Source organism: Amphiura filiformis, chromosome 6, assembly GCF_039555335.1.
Source record: "Amphiura filiformis chromosome 6, Afil_fr2py, whole genome shotgun sequence".
NCBI lineage: Eukaryota > Metazoa > Echinodermata > Ophiuroidea > Amphilepidida > Amphiuridae > Amphiura > Amphiura filiformis.
Genome location: NC_092633.1, coordinates 67,330,450 through 67,357,810, shown reverse-complemented (window position 1 = coordinate 67,357,810; position 27,361 = coordinate 67,330,450). Strand labels below are relative to the sequence as shown.

General features: G+C 37.0%; 1 protein-coding gene across 1 annotated transcript; it reads right to left on the bottom strand.

Moving 5' to 3' along the window:
* Positions 1–1,837: 1,837 nt before the first annotated feature.
* On the bottom strand, positions 1,838–22,923 carry LOC140155887 (dnaJ homolog subfamily B member 11-like). The gene is made up of 10 exons (XM_072178886.1): positions 22,822–22,923; positions 19,665–19,821; positions 17,794–17,885; positions 16,060–16,192; positions 15,272–15,414; positions 14,611–14,693; positions 14,091–14,148; positions 11,908–12,019; positions 6,538–6,697; positions 1,838–5,306 (listed from the first exon to the last, which is right to left on the bottom strand). Exons 1-10 carry the CDS (start codon positions 22,884–22,886, stop codon positions 5,242–5,244), a joined length of 1,068 nt encoding a protein of 355 aa, XP_072034987.1. The 5' UTR covers positions 22,887–22,923; the 3' UTR covers positions 1,838–5,241.
* Positions 22,924–27,361: the final 4,438 nt, after the last annotated feature.

Genomic DNA, 27,361 nt, shown 5'->3' with positions numbered 1-27,361 from the left:
TGATGACCCTGTGGCACATTTTATTCCCTTACGTACAGTACCCCAGTACAATTTCCCAGTTTACAATTGGGTTTTCCATATGTAATGCTATGCAGAGTGCTGTTCAGATGGTTCAGTTCAGTTACGGGCAATGGTTCCTGGTTTATCGGCTAGCAAGCAGTCTCGCTAGTTCAAATGTGAAGAACCATTTGAATAGCACTCCATATAGTGCTGCACATGGAAAACTTAACCTCAATAGTGTGCTGCAATCACCATAACAGGGGTAACACATGCTAGCTTTCAGAAACATTTGTCCTATAACCAACATGGCCTACTTAGGGATGAAATCAGAACTCCGAGCGATTCCGTCCGGTTGCTATTGTCCTAAACAATGAGAACCGCCCGGAACTGGCGGTTGACTGCCGGTTGAGTTTTGATTTCATCCCTTATAGAGTAGCATTGGTCACATTTTTATCTGCATACAGACTTGCAATAGTTGTTTAAGAATGCAAACTAATATTTGAAACAGAATCTAGGGCACACATGAAGGGAAGGAGAACTTATATTAGCTACCCCCTGGTTGTTCGCAAAATAAGGGAACATATCCATGTTCTGGTGCCGTATTCCTTGAATCATCTATGGTCTGGTCACTGGTGCCGTACCATTCGGGACCAGACCAGATATTTCTCATATTTTGTGAGAACCAGCTGGAGTAACAATTCTATCCTTCAGAGAATATGAATTCTACACCATCCTGACTGCTGGTACACTTTGTGGAAGGATGTAATTTGGCATTCTTTCTAAAAGGAATGCAATATCTTCCTTGCTTTTAATAACAGTGCAGTGTAAGCATATAGGCTATACACATGTGACATATCAAAGTGATGTTTGACCAATGAGATTACAGAATTCATGTTCACTTTTAAGGATAAAATTGATGCAACATACCACGCATAAACTATTACCTGAGAAAATAATGCAAGTTCATGAAACTGACAATTTATCAGCACTTGTCACAATGACACAATTGCTACAACAATACTGACCACTTGTTTACAAGTACACCAGCAAAAAGTTGACTTGCTTTTACATTAGATTTTGTCTTTAATATAGTTGCAAAACTTGACGACTGCATTTAATAAAAGCACATAACTTTTATTATACAACACATAAATTTGTTCCACCCAGAGGTTAAACAATAATTGAACATTTTGGATTGGTTTTAAGACATGTTTTTAATAAGCACAGCACACAAAAATACACAGCATGGTCAACCTTTATTAACAAAAACATTGCCAAGTGTGGAAAAAGTGCATATCAGGGTAGATATAAAAATCTGCAATATGCATATCTTTGTAACCAGGTGCATTTCAATAACATTTATGACACATCATAGTTCCTTTAACTGATCCAAACCATAGTAACTCAAAGCAGTGTTCCCTTTCAGGATTTTTTGTTGGGCCAATTTTAGCCGATGGGTCCAGGGGCCTGCCTGTGGGGAAACCTTTGTGGAAACACTGCCTCCAACATATAAAACATATGTTAAAGTTATAATAAATTTAGAACTTGTCATAGATTTAGGATTTGTAAGATCTAATCCTAACATTTATGATGCTGTAAATGTTGGTGATTTGCAACCCTGGATTAAACATGGTATGCCTAATACTAGAGGAGATGATTGACTGATTCAGCAAACATCAAACGTGCCCATAGCACCAAGACTTTTACCACTAACCAAAATATTTGGAAAGAAAAAACAATCAGCTGATACTACATCCAAAACAACTACTATTTTAAATCAAAACACCTAACCAACCAAACTCACTACAAAATGAAATTTGGTAAACTAATAATGGAATGCTTTTGACATGTATCATGTTTATTTTATAAGTCAGAATAATTGACAACACATATAAAATACAATAGTGGCAATTTCAGATTCACATATAAATAACACAACCAAACTGTTTTCATTGGTTACTGTGAATGGGTTGTTCCAGTTGGAAGACAATTGACCTCAATCTTCCACACAGGGAGTGTGAAATTCAAATGGGGTTACCTGAATGGGCGCCTCCATATTTTAAATCTACACCCCCTGTGGAGGAGATTCAGGTCATGTCTTCCATAGGGGTGTATGGATTTCAACTGGACTAGCCCAATGCAGAATGAAGGCATTGTACTGTACAGACTAATTTTGCATGTTTCATCCAATTTTATGTTATACAAATAAAGTTGATGTATCAAGATATATAACAATCTTGCACATACATGAAAGAATCTACAAATGGTACCTTACATTGTGTATCTAGAACAGGACAGCTTTGGAATTAAAATACTAGTATTCAAAACTAGTTTGTTTTAAAAAGAATTTTCAAATCAACAAGGTGTTGCCAAATACACGGTGCTCTACTGAAGAATACATTTCATATGTTATAATTAAACAGCAAGCAATGAAGAAGTTTGGTAAAAATGACAATCAAGGTTTGCCAAGCAGTAATGCTTGATCATCTAAAGTTCGTTATATCATATTATAATGTTAGTATCTGTATGGTTTTATTCAGCAGCATATAATCCGAGTAATTTCTTGTGAATAACAGAAACATATTACTCTAAAATAAAATAAAATACCAAATTTATTCAAAATGGTACACAAATTAGGATTACAAATTATTAGTTCACATTTATAAAAGAGTTGCTGTGTAGTATGTAAACTGAGATATGCAGTTATTTTGATACAATTTTTTGGCACACAAGACTTTTGTTAACCCCTTTAGCCACAAAAAGCTACTTGCCAATGAGAAGCAATGCAAATGTATCTATTATGGCTGCAAAATACACCAGATGGGGGAACAAAGGAGGGAAACCCCAAACAGACAAAGTAGTTTGATGTACTTGAATTAACAGGCCAATCAATCTAAGACTAAAAGTAGGACCATTTTAATGAATCCCATAGAAGAGTACAAGCTTATATGCTTCTAAATGAGTGTTTTTTTTGATGAAATAGCTGAAAGGCAGACACCCTCTACAAAAACATTATTTGGAGTTTGAACAACTATATTACTGATAAAGGTGGCTGTACAAACATTTTTATTGTAAGACCAATCTCTTGCTATGATTTTGTGGAGGATGTCTGCCTTTCATCTCTTTTGTCAAAAAAACTCATTTAGAGGCACATATGCTTGTCAACAGAATTTTACGGTATGTGGCCCACAAGTCTCAATGCATTTTTCACTGCCATTTGCCAGGTTTACACCAACTTAAGCATTATCAAATCATGTTATTATCCATATTGACTGATGCACATTTTTGTTCCATGTATGTATTTGCATAGTAATAAAACAAGTGTGGAGTGACTAAGAATAGACGCAATAAATTGAAGTACACAACAATGGACACTGTGCAAAATGTTTATGACCTCACAGAGTGGTGACTGTACAGTGTATGTACTGGGCTCAACATACAGTGGTAAACAACTCATATCCAATACATGACCAAAGTCTGTGGTCTGCTAATAAAGCCAGGATCATTTATAATATAGTGTGAGCTTAAAGAGCTAACTTCTATTACAAATTGATATTAAGATATTGCAGACATGATAGATAGGTTCTTTCCCTATTTTTTAGCATTCTGTGCTTTATACTGTTTATGTTCTTGTTAATACTGGTTGAGAGATAAGAAGAAGAGTGTACATGGTGAAAATCTTTCATTGTAAACAATATGAAGATGTGTATATGTGGTGAAATGCTTCATTGTAAAAGATACAAAGACAATAAAAATAAATGGTGAAATATTTCATTGTACAAGATATGAAGACAAGTATATGTGATGAATGCTTCATTGAAAAAGATTAGGATGAACCCATTATCCAAAAATTTTATTTGCAATAAGCTTACAAACTGTTTACAACTACAAGTGTGTCAAGAAATCCTTATACAACAAGGCTGTTACTGTATAGTGGAAATATTCATGAGGTTTTTTATTTTTGCAGTTAATTTCAAAACTGCAAATTTAAAACCCTGTGAAAATAATTGGACCCATAAGCATTAAATGTGCCGCTGTTTGAAACTGTGAACACAAGAAACAAGAAACCACATAACTGCTTACATTACAACAGTCAAATATACCACTATACAGTAGTACAGGTATGCATTAAACATTCTTTATTCATCATAGATCATTGCAAAAGAAGTAATCAATGTTCTTTTGTTCAGGCTCAATAGCAGAAATTTCACAAATGCACTCCATTAAACTTTGTACACAGCTTCTTCAGAAGCAGTAAACAACCAGCAAGTTAAACTTTTCATCATAGAACACACATTTCCTGTGATACAGACAATTGCTTGTTCCCAATGCAATTCTGTATTATAATCAATTTTGAAATCTATATTAAACAAAGGAGGTTAGATTCGGTGAGTATGGACTCTGCCATGTTTGCTTGTCACTTATGGCAGGAAAATAGTGTCACACATGCAAAACTTGGTAACACTCATGTTTTAAGGCATAGATTACTGTTCCATTTTTGTGCCTTTGCTGAAAAAAAGCTGGATGTACAAAGATGTGGCCACATGCATAACAATCAAATATGGCAGATAGTCCACAGTGTTACACACAGTGGTATACAGAATCCACACTCTCCCAATCGAACCTCTTTGATAAGAAACAAAATTATAATAACAGATGATTCCACAAACTACATGTAATGTACATCTGAAAGTGTCTACAAAAATTGTCAGTACACCTAAATTTACTTTGTTCATACCTAAATAGGCGAAAATTATTTGTTTTTTGGTTAATCCACACATCCATGCTGCCCCAACTTATGCTCCTGTAAATAAATTCATAATAGTGCACCAGTCAATAAAATACACAAGGCACACTTGGCTTAGGCGCTATGTCCCACTTCAAATGTACACTATTCTATCAATCCATTGTGTTATAAGTCTCACCTATTTCGCTTTGAACAAAGTCTAGCAATATATTATTGCCATTTAGGGGTTCTGATATTAAGGCCCCAAGATCACACAAGAGGACTATTAAGGCCACTGTTTACATAACAAATGGCATGTGATGAATTGGGCCAGATTATATACCACCTAACTTCAGAAGTTTCCAATATCGGTGGCCACATCTTGAGGAAAACAGTTGGGTTAGTCTGTAAGTCCTTTTGTGTGATTATGGACTACAAGATTTAGTACATATCCCCAATGATCCCTTCTCTTGATAAAAATCCCCTTGTACTATCTACTTTACTAATATAAAAACCTAGTATCCTTGTAAACCATTATATACTCTCTGCATTGGTTCTTGCTTCAATATATTTGCTATATCTGAAAGAAACAAAACAACAAGAAATATTATGTGAAATTTTTAAATAGTGATTAGGAATACATCAACTATGAATCTATCCAGTAATATGGCGTTCCATTGTAATCCTACAGTCTGTCCACCTAGAAGTACAAAGTAAACAGACCTCGGAAACTGGAGGTATGAGAATAATTATTTCAGTGCAATGCTTCTTTGGCGCGCAAACTGCCGTGCAATTTGTACTTGCCGAGCGCACCACGCTCTTTATGCGTCGCGTCGCGTTCACGTGTGACGCATGGCATCGACCCCCGATGCCACAGATTTGGTTTGTACTTCTAGGTGGACAGACTATAATCCCTAGGAGCCACAACCCTAGTGCAGTAACTCATAACAGGGTTAGGCAGAGGGTGAATCTATGTGGCATCTTAAATAAATGTGTACATGTCTATGCCAGCCCAGTGCTTTGAGTGACTGTTCAAGATTTGTAGCTGTGCCAAATGAGATGCGCAGTATTGCGCACTAACACTGCACTATAATAGCGTATCTCATCTCAAGTTACGAGTTACGCCATGTTGGATTTTGCAGTGGCAGATTCAAATTGGCGTGTTTACGTCTCTATCATATGGACAAATCACCCTCCTGTGCATATCCATACGCCCCACAGGATTAGGTTAGAGTGTGCGATTCAAATTTGTAACTACAACATCCAACATAGCATTGGGATGGCATTACTCTCAACTTGAGACAGGTAAAAACCCTATAGCATGGTGAAGAGATTTATGGAGTTGCGATTATCATACTCCATGGTAGCACGAGATTGCTAAGATTAATTATTTATTGGGTCTGCCATTTTTTATCAGGCTTGTGCATGCACAGCTTGTTGCCTGCTGCAGCTGTGACAACAGACTTGATTAAAATTAATTTATGACTGATTGTTTTCCGATTACACAGCGGGTCAAAAGTGTGATTTTAAGGGCAATACTACGCAATCGCTAGGAGTGTATCATTTTTTTTATGACATAACTTATGTCACTTATCAGAAGAGTGATTGCCGATACCTGATTGATAAGTCGCTAGTATGCCCTAGTGTCAAGTCGCAAGCAGTTGGCTTGAAGGCAATTGTGAAAACACTACCTTTTTAAATCGCATGCTGTGACTACTAGTATGATTATGCCCTTTAGTCAAGATGAAAGTCCAGATAAATGTAATAGTGGAATTCAACATAAAAGGAATAAGTATCATTAATCCACTTACCTTGCTTTTCTGATTCTGCTATGTCACCTTTTGGAAAATCTACATCAAATGTAATTATAAGAAATCCTCGTGCATGATTATTTTCATAGTTTGGCATGCCTTCACCTTTTTTTCTCATTCTGGCTCCTGGCCATGTAATTTTATCTCTAACTATTTGAACCTGTCAATGAAAACAGAAGAAAATATAAGAATAAAAAATTAGGCTGTTGCAAAAATAGACAAACATTCTTTTAAAGCCGTAATTTGAACACAATGCAAGTATTACATCATATTACTGATGCTGTTTTTCCTTTATAAATAGGTAATTTCAGACACCTGCTAATTCTAAGCTTTCATCATTTGTACATAATTGCTGTATTATCTGGGATCAAATTTGTATTCTGTGTTTAACACTGTGACTTCTCTCTAGTCCGAAGGGTCGCCAGTCCGAAGGTTCTCTAGTCCGAAGATTCTCTAGTCTGAATATAGAATAAGGGTTAGTGCTAGGGTTAGGGTTAAGGTTTATGGTTAGGTTTTATGTTAGGGTTTAGGGTTAGGGTTAGCGAGCCTTATTCTATATTCGGACTAGAGAACCCGATATTCGGACTAGTGAACCTTTTTCAGAATTCGGACTAGCGAATGGTAAATTATGTGTTCGAACTAGCGAACCTTCGGACTAAGGAGCCTTTGGACTAGGGAACCTTTGGACTAGTGAGTTGTCACCGTTTAAAAGCTCACAATCATATGCGAGTAGGAATATGTAGCTCCTTCTGATCCAACCATGACAAAGGCACCAATTGTGAAATACAGATACAGGAAAAAATGGGAGTCAATATACAAAGACAAGTATGTAGAATGTAAGTATTTCAGTAATATATAGCATACAATGATGATAATTCAATTTGGTCCAGATTGGATAAGATGGTCTAGTTACATGGATGGGCACCAATCATTTTGGGACACCCTGTACTATATGATTTTTAGCACTTTATGGTGCTCAGACCATCCAAGACCCCAGCCACAAGTTGATATAAAATTGTATCAAATTAGCCCATATTAAGAGCTATGGGCGAGACACAGTCGGGTGACCGCTAGTTATTACGAATAGTGGACTGTAGCATTGCAGACACAAATTGTAAAAGAGGTGATCAATACACTGCCACTATTCACATGACGATGTAACTCCTTAGCATTCTCAGTGTGCTATACACGACCACAACAATTAGGATGCAATCAATTAAAATTTCACACATCACACAATAAGTTGCCTGCCTCTTTGTTCAAATAAGCATGTATGTACATGATCCACCAGTGGAGCTTCTGCGACCCCTGCGCAGAACTTCCGATAGTGGATTATCTGCGCACGGTGGACGCAAGGAATCCACAGTCGGATTTTCGGCGCACGTGCAATGAATCCCCTTCGTATATAGTATATAGCAGAGTAATTCTGCGCACGGTCGCAGGGAATCCACGGACGGATTTTTGGCGCACATGCTCAGAAACTCCCCTCCGTATATAGTTCAGGTGGAGTAATTCTGCGCGACGGTCGCAGGGGAATCCACGACGGACTTTCGGCGCACGCGTGCGCAGAAACTCCCCTCCGTATATAGTTCAGGTGGAGTAATTCTGCGCGGTCGCAGGGAATCCACGGACGGACTTTCGGCGCGCGCGCAGAAACTCCCCCGTATATAGTTCAGGTGGAGTAATTCTGCGCGCGTGCGGTCGCAGGGAATCCACGGACGGATTTTCGGCGCACGTTTTAATCATCTCATGAATTTTATGATTTGATATTATTAAATGGTAGAAAGTAAGAAATATTATTTAGGGCCTATATTTCACCAGAGGCGGTAAAGATAAGACAGCTTATTACACAACAAAACTGCTACATATCTAAATAATATCGGGAATAATCCGATTCCGCGGTAATTGTTAATTAGTCATTGAACCAAAAGATCAAAGGTGTCGTGATGAGAAGATTCCGCGAAAATTGTTAATTAGCCATTGAACCAATAGATCAATGATGCGGGATGAGAAACCCGCTGTTTTGCAGCATTGAAAATTATTTTAAGAGGTATAATGATGACACCAAGAATAATCCGATTCCGCGAGAATCATTTTTCATTTTCATACGCATATATTAATATGTATTGATAATTCTTGTTTTTGTACTTTTACTATTTACCAAGTCTTCTTTTTTTACTTATGCTTATTATGCATGGAAAAATTAGGGGGTGGAAACGTGTACCCCGGTTCTCCAAGCTTCCTCCGCCTATGATTGTAAAGCAACATGAATTACTTGTATCAGTGATAATAAATAATCTGTACTGCATGAAACATTACTGTAAAATTGTCAACACTAAAGAAGAACAAAGATATTGCACCTTTTTAGTGATTTAAAGAGCATGCAGACCAGAAGGAACTGACACAAACCTCAAACTTGTAGACAACAAGACAATTTTTAACACTTCATACTTATATACCTTTGACTATTGAATGACTTGTCAAAATACATAAAGGACCTGATCAAATACCCTTATCTGGAATGAACTTTTGTTCTGGTTTTAGTGGAACATTTGCGCGCGTAGCGCGTGAAAAAATTTCAGGCTATTTTATAGTTTTTGCTTCAGGACTAATGTTGCTAAAGTTTTTACACCCCCCCCCTCTACGTGCCCAAAAACTTTTTAACCCCCCCTGTTCATACACCCAAAACTTTTTAACCCCCCTATTCAGAACTCTTAAAATTTTATGACCCCCCTACATATTTTCCAGCCCCCCTACCAAAGTATTTATGAACACTCCCTTAAAACGTACCGTGCGCCGAAAGTCCGACTGTGGATTCCCTGCGACCGTGCGCAGAAAAACTCCACCGTTCTGACTCTATATTATATTTTTTACTTTTTGAGTTATTTTTTTAAACATGAAACTTGATGCGCAGAACATACATTTATAAATGGCGTTTTTTTTACAAATAACTAAGAAAAATACACAACATGGGCAATCGAATAAATATAAATCTAGGAACTTTCCTGATCCAGGTTTTTAATATAGTCCATATTCTGAATTTCGAACGAAATCAAACTTTATCATGGTAGGAAATATAATGAAAATAGTTAGAATATAGCTGAGACAATAAGCATAAGTAAAAAAAGAAGACTTGGTAAATAGTAAAAGTACAAAAACAAGAATTATCAATACATATTAATATATGCGTATGAAAATGAAAAATGATTCTCATGAATCGGATTATTCTTGGTGTCATCATTATACCTCTTAAAATTATTTTCAATGCTGCAAAACAGCGGGTTTCTCATCCCGCATCATTGATCTATTGGTTCAATGGCTAATTAACAATTTTCGCGAATCTTCTCATCACGACACCTTTGATCTTTTGGTTCAATGACTAATTAACAATTACATGAATCGGATTATTCCTGATATTATTTAGATACGTAGCAGTTGGCCTAATCTCATCTCATCTATATCCCACCTATTGTGTAATAAGCCGTCTTATCTTTACCGCCTTCTGGTGAAATAGGCCGTATCATTAGCGCCTACTGGGAAATTCGTCAATCCATTAATAACCTTTAAAATCCTTGGAAAATATTAATATTACTATAATTTTAAACTCCGAATTTGGAGTATGAACATTATTAAAAATATTTAAACGGACGCAAACCCTCCGATTTTGGAGGTTCGCGCCGCCCGCTTATGCGTAAAGCATCCGCAAAAACTCGAAATTGGAGCAGAAACATATAGGCCCTAAATAATATTTCTTACTTTCTACCATTTAATAATATCAAATCATAACAATTCATGAGATGATTAAAACGCATACCAAAATCCGTCTCGTGATTCCCTGCGACCGTCGCAGAATTATCCACCTGAACTATATACGGAGGGAGTTTCTGAGCACGCATGAAGTCCGACTGTGGATTCCCTGGGCCGCATGCAGAAAAACTCCACCTTCTATAATATTTTTACTTTCTAAGTTATTTTTTTAAACATGAAACTTGATGCATAGAACTGACTCTAAACATATAGGCCCTAAAATAATATTTCTTACTTTCTACCATTTAATAATATTAAATCATAACAATTCATGAGATGATTAAATCGTATACTTGAAAATCCGTCCGTGGATTCCCTGCGATCGAAGCAGAATTACTCCACCGGAGTTATATATAAATAATATTTCATACTTTCTACCATTTAATAATATTAAATCATAACAATTCATGAGATGATTAAAACGTATACCGAAAATCCGTCCAGGATTCCCTGCATCAGTCATGCAGAATTACTCCACCGGAGTTATATATAAATAATATTTCATACTTTCTACCATTTAATAATATTAAATCATAACAATTCATGAGATGATTAAAACGTGCGCCGAAAGTCCGTCCGTGGATTCCCTGCGACCGTGCGCAGAATTACTCCACCTGAACTATATACGGAGGGGAGTTTCTGCACGCGCGCCGAAAAGTCCGTCTGTGGATTCCCTGCGACTGCATGGCGCAGAATTACTCCACCTGAACTATATACGGAGGGAGTTTCTGAGCACGTCGCCCGAAAAGTCCCACTGTGGATTCCCTGCACCGTGCTCAGAAAAACTCCATCGTTCTGACTCTAAATATAGGCCTATATATAATATTTCTTACTTTCTAAGTTATGTTTTTTAAACATGAAACTTGATGCATAGAACTGACTCTAAACATATAGGCCCTAAAATAATATTTCTTACTTTCTACCATTTAATAATATTAAATCATAACAATTCATGAGATGATTAAATCGTGCGCCGAAAATCCGTTAGTGGATTCCCTGCGACCGTGCGCAGAATTACTCCACCGGAGTTAAATATAAATAATATTTCATACTTTCTACCATTTAATAATATTAAATCATAACAATTCATGAGATGATTAAAACGTGCGCCGAAAATCCATCCGTGGATTCCCTGCGACCGCGCGCAGAATTACTCCACCGGAGCTATATACGGAGGGGAGTTTCTGCGCACGCGGCGCCGAAAGTCCGTCTGTGGATTCCCTGCGACGCATCGCGCAGAATTACTCCACCTGAACTATATACGGAGGGAGTTTCTGAGCACGTCGCCCGAAAATCCGTCCGTGGATTCCCTGCGACCGTCGCAGAATTACTCCACCGAACTATATACGGAGGGGATTTTCATTGCACGTGCGCCGAAAATCCGACTGTGGATTCCTTGCGTCCACCGTGCGCAGATAATCCACTATCGGAAGTTCTGCGCAGGGGTCGCAGAAGCTCCACTGGTGGATAGCTTACATAACTCAAATAAGAGCAGACGAGATACCAAAGTCGCATGTGTCCAGCGAAACCTGTACTTGTATAAATGATACATAGATGTCTTACCTTATGTCCATCTAGATGTGTTATTTCCATTTCAAACCCTACTAGGGCTTCTGTTAATGATATTGAGATATTTGTGTATAAATCATCGCCTCGTCTTTCAAATATAGGGTGTCTGTAAATGAAAAAATTAAATAATCATTATGTAACTACTTGTTTTATCACTATAACACACAAGTGTGCCATAATCACCAGCTCATGATTTAAGTGAAAGTGATATCCATAATTCCAATTACCATAATGAACTATGCATGTTGTTAAAGGCCTCTACATAGGGCCACCTCAAGTATAAAATCACTGATCCAAGCTGATTCAATATAAACTAGACTTAGCTGTGGTCTAAGACCACGAACACAGCCTTGTTGTGACCCCTTAATGACCTTTGACCCCAAAATATATGAAAACCCCATAGACATGGGCTAATGTCAATGCACATTTGCACGTGGCATCACTATGCCATGCTATTTGTGGCAGAAGGACATTTTGAAGGGTTTTCGCTCAGACCGAAGTGACCCTTAATGACGCTTTGACCCAAAATAAAAATACCACATATACACTGAGTAACCACAATTCATATATGAACATACCGTCACTGTCCTTCATTTTTCTTAGCTAATAAATTTTTTTGAAGGTATTTCGTTTTATACCGGAAGTGACCCCTTAATGACCTTTGACCCCAAATCTGTGTACACCCCATATACACTGGGTAACACCAATGCATGTGTGCAAGTGGCGCCACTGTCCTCGTAATTTGTGGAAGAAGATGCATTTTATAAGTATATCTATTTATATCGGAAGTGACCCCTTAATGACATTTGACCCCAAATTAAAAAATACCACATATACACTGGGTAACCACAATTTATGTGTGCATATACCGTTACTGTCCTACGTTTTTCTTAGCTAATAAAAAATTTTGAAGATATTTTGTTTTATACCGGAAGTGACCCCTTAATGACCTTTGACCCCAAATTAAAAAATACCACATATACACTGGGTAACCACAATTTATGTGTGCATATACCGTTACTGTTCTACGTTTTTCTTAGCTAATAAAATTTTTTGAAGATATTTTGTTTTATACAGGAAGTGACCCCTTAATAACCTTTGACCCCAAATCTGTGTACACCCCATAGACACTAGGTAAGTATAATACATGTGTGCAAGTGGCGCCACTGTCCTTCGTAATTGGTGGGAGAAGATGCATTTTAAAGGTATTTCGTTTTTATACCGGAAGTGACCCCTTAATGACCTTTGACTCCATATAAAAAAATATCACATATACACTGGGTTACTACAACTCATGTCAACATACCGTTACTGGCCTATGTTTTGTTTAGCTAATAAAAATGTTTGAAGGTATTTCATTTTATACCGGAAGTGACCCCTTAATGACCTTTGACCCCAAATCTGTGTACACCACATAGACACTGGGTAATATCAATCCATGTGTGCTAGTGGCGTCGCTGTCGTGCGTACGTTGTGGGAGACGATGCATTTTTAGTTGAAATCACGTTTTTGGCCCCTATGACCTCTGCGTGACCTTTGACCCCATGAGTTTCATGTAACTTGTAGGTGCACGGTGAATGATCATTGTGACTAAGTTAGGTCAAAATCGATGTAAGCATGTGAGTGCTAGAGCAATGTAAAAATTGACAGAAGAAAGAAGAAGATCCTGTAAGAAAAAAGACACAGCCGATGGCTGTGTAACTATCTGTTGTATATCATACTTCAGGCCAAAGAAAGTAAATATGTACCACTACATCCTATTTGTACTTTATCTAATGATATTTGTAATTTTACAAATGCAATACCACCAATGAGGTAGAATCAAAGAGTACCGACTCTGCCATGTTTGCGTGTCACTCATGGAGGCAACTATGCCCCCTGTAAACTACGAGTCAAAGTACCTTATTTGCTTGTTTTCTGCAAAATTCTATGTTGTGTCAAAAATGCAAGTTACGCGATGCATGTGTAAAACAGCTACACTGCCAAAGCTTAAAGACTAAAATTATCATTAGATTTCAGGCTCTTGCCGAAAAATGGCGGCGGTACATTATCTGCCCTCCATATGCGACAAACCAAGATGGTGGATTTACCATAGCATTACGTATGGTGCAATTGAGTCAGTACTATTTGGATATAATATCTTTGCATACCACAGATAAATAATTGATTCTACTCACTTTTGTGCTAAAATTTTAAATCTAAGATCTCCGGGTTCACCATCTATATGTGGTTCTCCTGAGGATAACAAAGAAGAGAAGGGGTAAATTAAACATTAACCAATTAGCATTATGTTCACAAGTTACTACCAGCTCACATGCAACTGGAGAGTTGGTAGACAAATTTCTTACCCATAATTAGGGTCCTGCAAAAATGCAATTGCAATTTTTGATAACACTGAACAGAAAGGAAGTCGTCAGAAGGACTTCTCATTTTCAGCTAAACCCAATTATGGTACATAGACCAACACACTCACAACTGGCTAGCACTAAGAAACAAGTTAAGGGACAACCATAAGTACCATAACTTTACATAAATACCAAAGCTACCGATTCACTAATGGCATAAGTATTTCAGAATGACTGTTCCATGACCCACAATTCTATGAGATTAATACATTTATCAGAAGGATATCACTATTCTCACAGGTGTAGCAGCTGCAAACATTCCCTCCGGAACAAAGCAATAAATGTAACATACCTTCGCCTACAAATGGGTATTCTTGTCCATCCACCATGCCAGGTTCTATTTCAAGTTCTAATAATTTCTCTTCGTTTACTAATCTGTTAAGGGAAACATAACATCACAAGAGTTATATTGATATTGAGATGAGTGACAATGACACTAGCCTGTTCAAAGAAGTCAAAAGTCAGTTTTTACTTTCATAACTACCGGGGTACTTCTACAAAACAAGACAGTCATGAACATTAATACCCAATGTGTGGGTTACATTTTTAGCTGTTGGGAACCTGGCCCAAGCATCCTCTCCATCGAAGGTTAGAATTTTATCAAACAGTAGATGATCTAATCATCATGATTCTTACAAAGTGATTTTGCAGGAATTATTTAATTACTCAAAATTCTAAGCATGATATTCATTTATGAACACAAAAGCTGCTTGTGAATATAATGACACTGGACTCTATACACGAACACGTATAGCTTTAAATCTATGTATATAGACTGTGATGGTTTGTTTCTGTAATATGCAATGAAAGAGCAATTTATTTCTTTTAGTCGAACTTGAAAATCTCCTTGTAAATGATCTTGGATCACAGTTCTGCATTTGTATATATGATATTTTTGTCAATGTCTGTATTGTGAAATGGTAGTTTCATTAAAATTTGCAATTAGACATTACCTGACATTTTGGCATTCATCACAGACTTCATGCTGCGACATCTGAAATCTACCAGGTCCCATCTGTATGGTTTTCATTTCTTGTCTGCAGTTACACCGTCTTACGCCAGGAGCTTCTCTTGCCACTGGTTTGAATCGCACCATCTGAAAAATGTGCACAATAGATGAGCAGGTTGCTTGACACAATGGATGGTGTATTCATGTTAGATACATTAGTATTGCATTTTTATTACAGCAATGGTTTATATGGTTGGCCACAGTGGTTAGCAAATACCTGGAAAGTGTGATGAGGTTTGCAGGTTTATATAAACAAGGTTGTAGCGACCCATAAATCAATGCTTAAAATGTATCCGCCTTCAAATGACACAAATCAAAAGAGGTTCATTTTTTAGAAAACAATGCCCAAAGCATGTAGAGTGCAATTGGACACTCTCAATACACTCCAAATATTTTCTAATGCGTTTCTAATTGGTATTAACACCCCCCTCCCCCCATAAATCAGCAAAAGGTCTGCTTTGTCCATAACAAAAATAGCAAGATTTGCCCAAAAATTCTTCAAAAAGTCTGCTCATGAACAGAATGAAAATTTCTCTTGAAAAGGCCTGCATCTGGAAAATCCACACCCCCACAGAAGATTCCTGGTTATGGGCCTGGATAACGGTTATATCTGGGATTAGGATACTGCATATAGGGGATGATTTTATGTTTACTTTTGTCTTACCCTAGACCAATGCCATAAATAATTATACTGAAGAATTCTACAGATAAGAATGTAACTATAACTGATACCTCAACAAATTCGCCAGAGTATAACTCTTCTAGTGTTACTTCCAAATCCATGGTGATATCGTCTCCTCTTGGTATCTCTGGGTCTCGATTATGTCCACCACCGCCAAATCCAAAATGAAAATCTCCAAAGAAACTGATCAGCGGTAGAAATAAAGAAGAAAAACACATTGATAACATCAAATGCTTACCTCAACAAATTCTCCCACAAAAAGCTCTTCTAATGTGACCTCTAGATCTATGGTAATATCATCTCCGCGTGGGGTATCAGAGTTGTGATTCCTGCCTCCACCGCCACCACCAAATGGGTTGAAAAAATCTCCAAAGAAACTAGAAATGTGAGTATGAGATCAATGTTTAGTCACCAGGCTCATTGACACTGACTGACCAGGTGCTGTGAGTTTCATGCCATTTCTGGTGCAGCAAGGTGCTGTGTGCCTTCACATCTTACATTGATTTCATAGTGCCACATATCTTACACTGTGTGCCTTTACTCAGTCACATTTCATGATACTTCTGAGCTCACTGCAACTCACTTTGTAGTGCTGTGACCATTCCTGTATTACATTTCACCATGCCTCAGGATGAAGTTGTGATTTTGTAAGGGTGGTGGTGGTGGTGGTGCCAAGTGGGAAGCAGAATATTCTTATCATTAACATATAGTCAGTGTCCGAAATAAGGAAAATATGGAGGTTGTCCCGAGGATAACTAAAGCATGAATTCTGCTTGTCCTCAAAACATTTTGGTTGTCCCCAAAATATATGTCATGTTTTTGAGTGCAAAGAATCCAAATAGTGGTTGTCCAGGGATAAGTACATAGCTCAATATGGTTGTCCCCAGTGATTTTTGGACAAGAGGACAAGAGGATAAGTGCTTATTTCGAACACTGCATATAGTTTAGATATGGATTGAGTGCAATACTGATTGAGTAGTGTTTCCAGATAGTTGTTCTTTTAAAAACAGCAAATGAAAGAATCTTATTCCATTCATGATTCAACCAGCAGTCCAACTTGAGTGAGGTGATGATGTACCGTATTAAATAACATGCTATCAATTAGCTTAGAGAGGGGTGTTGAGGTGTCAGACACCTCAACACCCCTCTCACTCATAAACGGATACAACAAATGAACCCATAACCAGGGACAGGCCATTTGCGCGGAAAAAAATAGCAAATTGCGCAGAACTTTTTTTTCAGTGCAAATCATGTATCCCTGCCCATAGGAAAAAAAATAGCCAATTGCGCGGAATTGCGCTGAAAAAATGTTCCGCGCAATCGCCTGTCCCTGCCCATAACCAATGATATAGATCATGCAAAAGTTCCTTGTGGGTGTCGTACTGATATGAAAAGAGGTTTGGAACATGATAACAGGTGGGGGTGGGGGTGTTTGTGTTTTGTTTCTTATGAAGTCATTATGTGCATGCCCTAATCATGCTGTGCACTGTGTTCATGTGTATCCCCATATGAATCATATTATGAAACAATATCAGAGGATGGTATTACATTACATTTTTGGAAACCACATATTTTGGCATTAATTTTGATCAAAATTGGCTACCGGTACCCTATTTACAATCTGTATATCATTTCATATTTGCCATCTGAACATTTAGCATCATACTCTCAAACCCCTGGGGGCATGGTGGTACTCTCTACCCAGGGGTGAAATGGGGAGCTGTTATGAATATTATCCATTGAGAGTATGCTTTGTTCCGAATGTAGATTATCTGTATGTATACCTTGAGAATGGGTCGTGTGATCCGTGGCCTTCCTTTAGTCCTTCTTCACCATGTCTATCATAAATCTTCCTTTGGTCTGCATCTGACAAGCACTAAATAGGAATGACATCAAATCGGTAGGAAAATTAATACAGGCTTTGGTCTTGAGTATAATAAGTCAGCACACTGAAATCAAGATATACTGAAACTGAAAAGACTTGAGAAACAAATGAGAATAAATATCCACATGATTGGAGAAGACAGGTTACTATATTATAAAATAAGTTGCTTACAAGTACTTTATTCAGAACAACAACATTAATTAAGCTCATGTTACAAGCTAAAACTACCTTACCATCACACATTTAGTAAGATTCAATCTTCATTTCTCTTGGCGGGTTAACAAATTAACAAAGCAACCCTCACTTAAATTACTGCCTTTATGTGTAATGTATTCAAAAAAATTATTTGAATAGTTACTTCTACATTAAGAATAAACAGCTATATGAGACCTTTCAAACATGAAGGATTATTTGTCTCAGTCTGAAATATCTAGGGTCCATGTCACTAAACCTTTAACCCTTTGTAACTCAAGTAACCGTTCATAAAGTTACAAATACCCAATACTAGATGTAACATTACGAAGGGTTTCTGTAGTAAATCCCTATTACTTATGAAGAGTACCGTTCATAAGTAAGTTTAGCGAAATGGAACTTATGACTCATCGTAAGTTACAAACGATTTCGACTAATAAAGCTTCGTAAAGTTTAGTGAAATGGACCCCTGGAAAAGTAGTTGGATTCTAGCAAAAGAACTTCACAAGAATAATTGGATTCTCACTTCATTAGCTATATACTATATATATAGTTAAAACTGTTTTTGAAAATCTACTTATAGTCCAGTCAATTTAAACAAATTAGTGGTGTCACCCACCACTAATTGCAACAGAATGTTTTTCAAGTTTTTACATTTTAGAGATGTCCCATGAACATCATACCAAAAATATACCAAAATATACTTGGTGGAAAGGTAGTTTTTGGCGGGAAAAGGTCATACAGGGGTAAAATTTCAAAATTGTTTTAATTTTTTTTAAAACTATACCATAGCATCCCTCTAGTCTTAAGGATTCAGAAAAAGTATAGTTTGTCATATCTGTGATGTACCATTCTCAAGTTATAAGCAAAAGGTCAAAGGTCAAATTTTGGGCTCCACGTGGGTCAACTTCTAAAAAATGCTCCGATCTCCTTGAAAATGGTCTCAATGTGTTCGCCTTTAAAAACACTCCAAAATAAGAATAGTTTGCCATATCTTGGATGTTTCGTTACCTAGGTAGCAGGGTAAAAGAGGTCATTGACCATTGAACTCTATTGACCCCGACCTCGTTTTTGATGTTAGGCATGTAATTAAACAAACTAAACAGTGCAAATATTCTTTAAATGAATTATGTTTGCAAGCCGAATAATTTGAGACCATTTTGGTTAAAATCAGACAATTTTTAGTTTTTTGACCTCTGTGGAACTCAACATTTCGGTTATAACTCAAGAACCGTACATCACAGATATGGCAAACTATATTTTTTCTGAATCGTTATGACTCGAGGAATAATTTGGCATAGCTTTTAAAATTATTGGAGCTATTTTGAAATTTGACCCCTGTATGACCTTTTCCCGCCAAAAACTACCTTTCCACCAAGTATATTTTAGTATACTTTTTGTATGCTGTTCAGTGGACATCTCTGACATTCATAGCCGTGAAAAAAATTCTGTTGCAATTAGTGGCGAGTCAAAACCCACTTTGACTGGACTATTATATTCTGCCAATCTAATAATTATTGCCAGCATGGATTCTTGCCAAAATTCTGACTCTGGTGTAACCAATAAACCTAAAGATACCTCATATGCAGCACCAATATCTTTGAATTTCTCTTCAGCTGTTGGATCATCTGGATTCCTATCAGGATGCAACTCCATAGCCAACTTTCTGTAAGCCTTCTTGATTTCTCTAGTGGTAGCCTTTTTGGATACACCGAGGAGTTTGTAAAAATCCCTCCTATAAGTAAAATAATTAAAATTTGTTTCAAATATAATTAGTGTGTTATGCAAGCTTACAACTTATAAATTGCAAGAAGTACATGAAAAAGAAATATCCTTGACAAGTATAATTATAGCTAAAATAATAGTTTCTCGATCATGAGAGCTCAATAGGCACGCAGTGACAATTGCGTCGGCGTACAATGTGTACCACATACGCTTTGTGTAGCGCTGCATTTCCTGTGCGTGCACAATCGATCGCGCTATCATGTCATTCCACTAAACTTGCGAAATTATGCAGTGCACGCAGTACATTCATATATTCATGATCGAGAAATTATTATTTTAGCTATAGTAGTTTCAGCCAGTGGCGTAGCATCATAAGGGCATGGGGCACATTCTCCCCCAATTGATTTGAAAATATATATATAGAAAAGCCCATGTTGGAAAATTTGGCCGAAAAACGACTTGTGCCCACAATTTATATAGCCCCGTGGTCCCCCAATCATGGTCTGTGCCCCTCCCCCATAGAATGACTCACACTACGCTACTGTTTCAGTTAATAATAATATAATTCAAAGCACCAACTACTTTCAAATCAGTTTTTATGATAGCTATGTGATGACATTACTATACAAAATCAAAGTTTAACAACAATATAATTTAAAATTCAAAAAGATGTCTCCACAACATTGTCCCAGAGATTGTACATGCTCCTTATATCCTCTACCATTTATCCACCAGCGGTATCTTCATTAACATTTTACTAAATTATCTTCATGTTAATTCCACATTGTGAAACATATAATTGAAAAGTAGAATAATCAAGTTGTATGAGCCCAAACTTAATGCAACTACACTGTAGACAAAAATAGCTCTGTAACAACAAGTTAAATAACCATAATATCCAAATGCTGGTATCGGCAAGCATTTTCATTGTCGACAATCGACAAAAATTAAAAGGCCCACATCGACAATTGTCGACAATCAGGTCTAATTAATGTCCCAAAAAATCGCCCCAAGGCAAATTGCGACGATCAAGGTTCAAAATTCGGCAACCTACAGAGTGCACATTTACTCACCACGCTGCAGGGACTATGAAAACGATACATACTGGCAACGCTATAGTCATGGTATAGTTGCTTATATTATTTGCATGTGGGATGAGAGGAACTAAAAAAATAAAGCATATTTTTCACGTAAAAAAACATAAATAAACAAATACTCAACCAAGTAAACACACAACATAAATTTCGTCATCCCAAGTGTGCACACGGCACGCTAAGAAGTAGAACGACCTTGACATTTGGCCAATCAACGATCGTTATTCAGCCAAGCCCCCCTGACGTCACATGGCGGCTGTTCTAAAAATAAACCAAGATGGCTGAAGCCAAATCGACATCGATTTAAAATGGGAAAGCATGGAAAGGGGTCACAATTTTGCTGGATTTGACCATTTTGGATGCTAATTATGAACTATTCTTTGATATTTAGATAAAAAAGATTCATAACTTTCTTGTCGCATGATATCTTTTGGTTTGCTGGTAAAAAAGAAGGAAATTAGCGAAGTTTCTGCCAATCAATTTTTCAATTTCGATTGCAAAATTTCTGATATTTTTTGTCAATACATGCAAAGCTCTTGTCACAATCAGCAAAAGTGCTTTTGTCGACAACGCCTTGTCGATACCAGGCTTACCAGCACTAGCGTTCTGTCTGTCAGCATGACGTCAATTGAGCTTGAGACAGATTGCTTCATTGCATTGGTGTTTTTGCTGGAATTCAGCTGTTCCATCTCCCACCCTCTGACAAGGAGGAGACACTTATCATTGCACTCAATGAGGACAATGACAAAACATGTCATAATTCAATTTTAAAAAAACCTCTTGGTGAAACAATTTTTTTTTTAATCTCGATTGTTCACATGACATGATCACTGATCAGCATGCATGATCAGGGTATTACTCACAGTCACATATGCACATCAAGAGTGTGAGAGTTCGGTTCTTTTCTGAAAGCTAGTGTAAGTCTAGGGTTTTTCATTTATATCATTCATGCATTGCATTGACCCCGGGCATTGACATGACTGACACATGGGCAATGACAAACATCATTTAACAACATATTCATAATGTAGGTATCAGGGTCTTAGCTAGAAATTGAGGGTTGCCCGTCATTTGAATAAAATTGCCTGTCCTAATTTGACCTTTAAAACATTTACCAGACATCTATAGCCCATTGGGGATTCAAAGAGTTCAAATGTGCTGATATACTCATATAGCCTTGTTCTACAAATTGGGTCTACTAAAAAGGTCAATTAGCTTCTCAAAACATACAATTTATAATATAGCATCTGTCAAAGGCATTAATTTTACCCGTCCCAGGAGCAAACTCCCCGTCTAAAATGACGGCCAGACAGGTGGCTAGCTAAGACCCTGTAGGTATGCCAGGTGAATTCAAATTTGCCATCAAACTGCATCATTTTATATATCAAATTAAAGCCCTTGAGTAAAGAAAGCCAAAACTGAAAACCTTTTGTCATAGCACTTTCCGAAGCAAAGTTACATCTTGTCAAGACAAAGATTGACTTTCATCAAAAAGATTCTGCTAGCAAAATTCCCCAAAACGGCTTCAGTACTGCTGTTTTCTTCGTTTTTTGCCAAATTTGTCATTTCAAAAATACCAAATGACACAATGGACAATTTGAATGACTTGTCCTTCACTTTTAAACAATTTATAAACAATTCAAATTTTTTACACTTGCGCTGGGATCACTGAATGGGTCTTTAACTGAGGTTTCCCTCTCATGTCATACCTACCAATTGCTACATAATCATGATAATCATTAAATGCCAATCATGCAATGTTTAAGCTTATCGCATTGCTTATTCGTCAATTAGCCCACAATTCAAATGACCATAATTTCGCACCACAATTTCACATCACGTTCTTCTTTACTGTTCAGAACAGTAATATGTCCCAGATCAAAGTTCTGATTTCACATAACCTTAAAAATACATACCCGGCTAATACCGCAAGAGAAAGATGAAGGACCAAAATGCACACATGCCACAGTGACATCGCCATGTTTATAATCGGAAACGGAATTGATCTATAAAGCCGGTATAGGTTGCCAGTTCGTTGTTTAGTTTTCACATCCAATGCATTTCAGATCAAAATCACAAAAGATAAATTAAGAATCATCCCTTTTCCTATTCTGGAATCATCCTTTTTAAGCTTTTTGGTCAACCAGGGGGCATTGTAGGACTAATTGACGGTGATAATGATTCCAAAATGATTTTCGCTGAATGTCCCAATCCCGGGGGGGGGGGGCACTTCCATAACGGATATGCATCATGTTCCTCGGGATAGACCCCCTATTTCAAACCGGCTTGTACCCAATGACCCCCTTTTTTATTTTATTGTCCTACCTAATACCCAGTGACCCCCTTTAAAAAATTCAGGTACTCAATGACCCCCTTTTTCTTTTTCCTGCTACCCCCTTTTTATTCCCAAAGTCAGGTGGAATTTTGTGTTCTCCTCGAGAAATAATGGGGATTTTTCAAACTTCAATCATCCAATTGTTAATTGATTAAAGTTCCCAAGGTAGTGAGTTTCTTTTTCGCAGTTTTGGCACTTATGTGTAGTCAATGACACTAGTTTGGCAATCTTGTACCCAATGACCCCTAATTTTACAGTTTGTTACCCCAATGGCCCCATTTATTTAAAGTTTCATAACGAATGACCCCATTTTTATTCAGGTTGTGTACTGAATGACCACATATTTTTGTAATTGTACATTTGACCTGAAAGCCTACTTTTAACATGGCCGAGGCACATCCCTGCCATTTCAGATAGGGAGTGCCTCCCCGGGGTCCCAATATTCCTCCAGTGTACTCAAATTACAAGTTGACAGGGATGTGCCGCCGGAACTCCCCTTCCCATCTTTAGAGATTTTTTTTTTAATTATCAATTTGATACCGGTAGTTTTTGATCAATTTTTCAAATCGGGACCCAGTGTTTAGGGATTCATCTCAAATCGGGATCCAATAAATTTTGGCACGAAGGCTAGGCGTGTTTGCTCATTACTATTTTATGTTAATTTTGATAACTGATTATAAAAAATATGTTTTCCAAATAATGCATTACCTGAAATTTGACCCTAAAAACGCATGTTGGCCCTTATTTCCAAACAAATTGCCAAATATAACAATTTGGCTTTTATTGCCAGTTATCATTTGGCAAAATATAATAATATTTTTCTAATCTCAAAAAATTAGTGGTGTATCTGGAGTAGTACATGCCATCAAAGATACTTGAGTATCTAAGTTCGGATGCCATTCAGCATTTATAAGTTTAAATACTGTGCAAGCGAGAGGCCTTGCAATGCATAATTACAGAAAAAATATTACAATATGGCAACTGACCTTTATTGACAAATGTCATTTATTCGGTTGTTGTCACCAGCGAATCACAGATGACACACGTGTCGATAAAAACCAGTAGTGGGCGGGGCATATTTTACGTGCAAAGCCGAGGCTGTGCAAAACACAGAATGACAATTGGGGGCAGCAGAACAAGCAGTGAAACCAGGTACCTGACCCGCTTTTGGACATATCTACAGAATGACAGATATCTCCACTTGAAAACGTTTTGAAAAAACTAATCTTAAGGCCGTGTAAAATTAATATTTTGGTTCTCGTCCCTCCCTCCTCAATTTCTGGGATTTGTCAGATTTTTTTTTTTTTTATAGATTTTTCAATTTTTTAGACTTTGGAATGATTTATGAAATCTTCATACATATAAATAAGTTTATTAGAGAACAAGCATCACTTCCAAGTCTTTTTGTGGTACTCTAGGGGTTTATCCCTCAGAATCTCACATTTGAAAAAAAAAAAAAAGGGCTCATCATCGTTTCCTTGATCACTGTTGGAGAAGACTGAAAACTACTGACAATGCTAAAGTTTACATTGAAAAAAAAAAAAAAAAAAAAAAACACCTCCCTCCCTCATCAATTCATGAAAATCCTCTGGACGAGAACCAAAACATTAATTTTATACGGCCTAACTTAGGGAGTGTCCATAAATAGGTGGGATAGGCGTAGATATATGGTGGGGGATGGGGGGGGTAAATATCTCTGAATATTTTCCAGAGGGGATCATCACAGTGCCCGCATGACAATATGAGTTCATACAATCATCCCAATGTTGACTACTAGACTCGGCATGTGGATTTCTCCGGGGGATTTCTGGCCAACTTAACCTCATATTTGGCTATTTTAGCGCGAATTTATTCCACCACCATTGCCATGTTTCAACAATTTTTCGCGCATTTGTATACCATAAACTTATTCTGGTCGCTAAAAGGTGCGTGGTGCTGGGCTTCAAGAATTTTTTTTCCGCCCCCCCACCCATGTCAAAAAGAAATCTACGCTAAAGGGGGTTGGAAGTTGGAATATAAATAAAAATGTTGTTTGATTTACGGTACGCTTCAGCTAGGCATGACTTAATTATCAGCACACAGCTCCGCGTTTAGCAGGGTCCTCGTCAATCACCTGATTTAACCCTATTTTTTCAGGTTGATTCAATGTTACTATTGTTATTATATTAGTTATTTATTACCATGATTTATATTATTATCATTATCACTATTATTGCTTCTGCTTATCATTATTGAATTACATTTGTACATTGTATTACTGATTGGTGATTGGCAAAATAAAATATGAATGAATGAATGAATGAATGAACAATTATCTGCCGCTCAAGTTCACCAAGTCACACTGATGCGCAGGTAGGCCCTACTCTCAGCGACTTAGATTGTGATTACCCGCAGCAGCTCCACATTCAGTACACCTGGGTGGAATGAAGCAATTGGGAATCAAGCTATCTTCAGTATAAGGACGCAACACACTGGCCGTGGTGGGGCTCGAACCCGCAATCTTTCGATTATGAAGCTCGCGCCCTAACCATTGGGCCACCGTGCTTCCCATACATCAATCAATCATTCTTCCACCGGGTGAACAGTCAATCATTCTCTAAATATAGTGAAAGAATAAATCTTTTTGCTAAATTTTTCAACCTCCTTTCTGCTTTGGACACCAAACACTAGGACCTATACCGTAAAACCTCATCTATATAAGCATAGAGTGATTTTGATGAAGGCTATATTAAAACGAAGCAGCCATAAATGTCCCAAATGCAATAGATTGGTCTTACAATAGTACTTCTTTGTATGTACATGTTATATACGACGTAATGCTTGTATCGGTAATTTATTTGCTAAAACTCCAAGATGTTCTAATTTTGTCGATGGATGGCGCCTGGATTAATTGAGCTTTCATCAAAAGCACTCTATATGCTTGTAGACGAGGTTTTACGATATGTTTACAGCAATAATTTATACAATAATAGTGAATGGCTTCAATTATTTGGGCCTTCATTTCGATACGCTAATTATTGGGTAAAAGCAATGGAATTACAAATTTTAAACTTTTTATCCTTTTTTATTTTATTTTTTTATTTTTTAATTTTTTTTTTTGCTATCACTTTTTCAAACTATCCCAAAAAATACTGGGTCAATACTATACTGCCTAGTATTCTATACGTGCATATAATATTTTTAAAATTTTCAGAAACATTTTCAATGGTTTTGAGAGCATTTTGCAAATAGGGGCATTGCTGGACTTGTTTAAATGTTTTGACCAAGAATAGGTATTTCAAAATAGAATAATCCAAATGCCCCTTCGGCTCTTCAGCATCAAATTATACATTATCTGAATCTAAGTGATTCACAATTTTATGATTATGATTATATAATCATTTACTCTCACTTATCTTCTGAAACTGTTGGTGTTGAGAAAACAAACATTTTCTGTTGATGTTGCCAACATTTTGTAATCTTATGGCATGTATGGCATTTGAAGTAATTGAACAACAGAGAGGTATACAACACACTTCCTTGGATGTAATGAGGCTTGTAAAATAAATGCCAAAAATGCCAATACCTTAAAATCTTTTTTGCCCCAAAATGAGTATTTTTTATGAAGTGCCTCAAAACACCCTATGTCAAATCCCTAAGCGCTACATCGTGCATAATATAATCTTAATGTAGATTGTACCTTTTAGTATCAGGATATGTTTTAATGTACAAAACATGGATATTATAAAATGTATATGCCTAAGCAAACTTATTTGGTCATTTTGCTTTCAGAAATATAATTTTGTAGAAAAACGCACTTATGTAATAAGGTAATAGTAAGCTAGTATTAGGTTTATAGCAAACTTTTTGCGGCTGATAGCTGAGTCAGCGGAAGACGCACGGTCACATTGGACACCCAGAGGAAGTAGTTACCTACTTTTACCAACTGATATGAACTCCAATGCATGAGCTACTTGATCATATCAAAGACACGACTTAATCCAAACCTATTTTTAACAGATGAAAAATGTTATTAACGTTGAAAATAATATTGAAACTGGTTGTATTTTAATTAAAGCACCAACACTATAATGTTTGCTGTTCAAAACTGGCCTTCCGTTATGCCTTTACATACAGAAGTT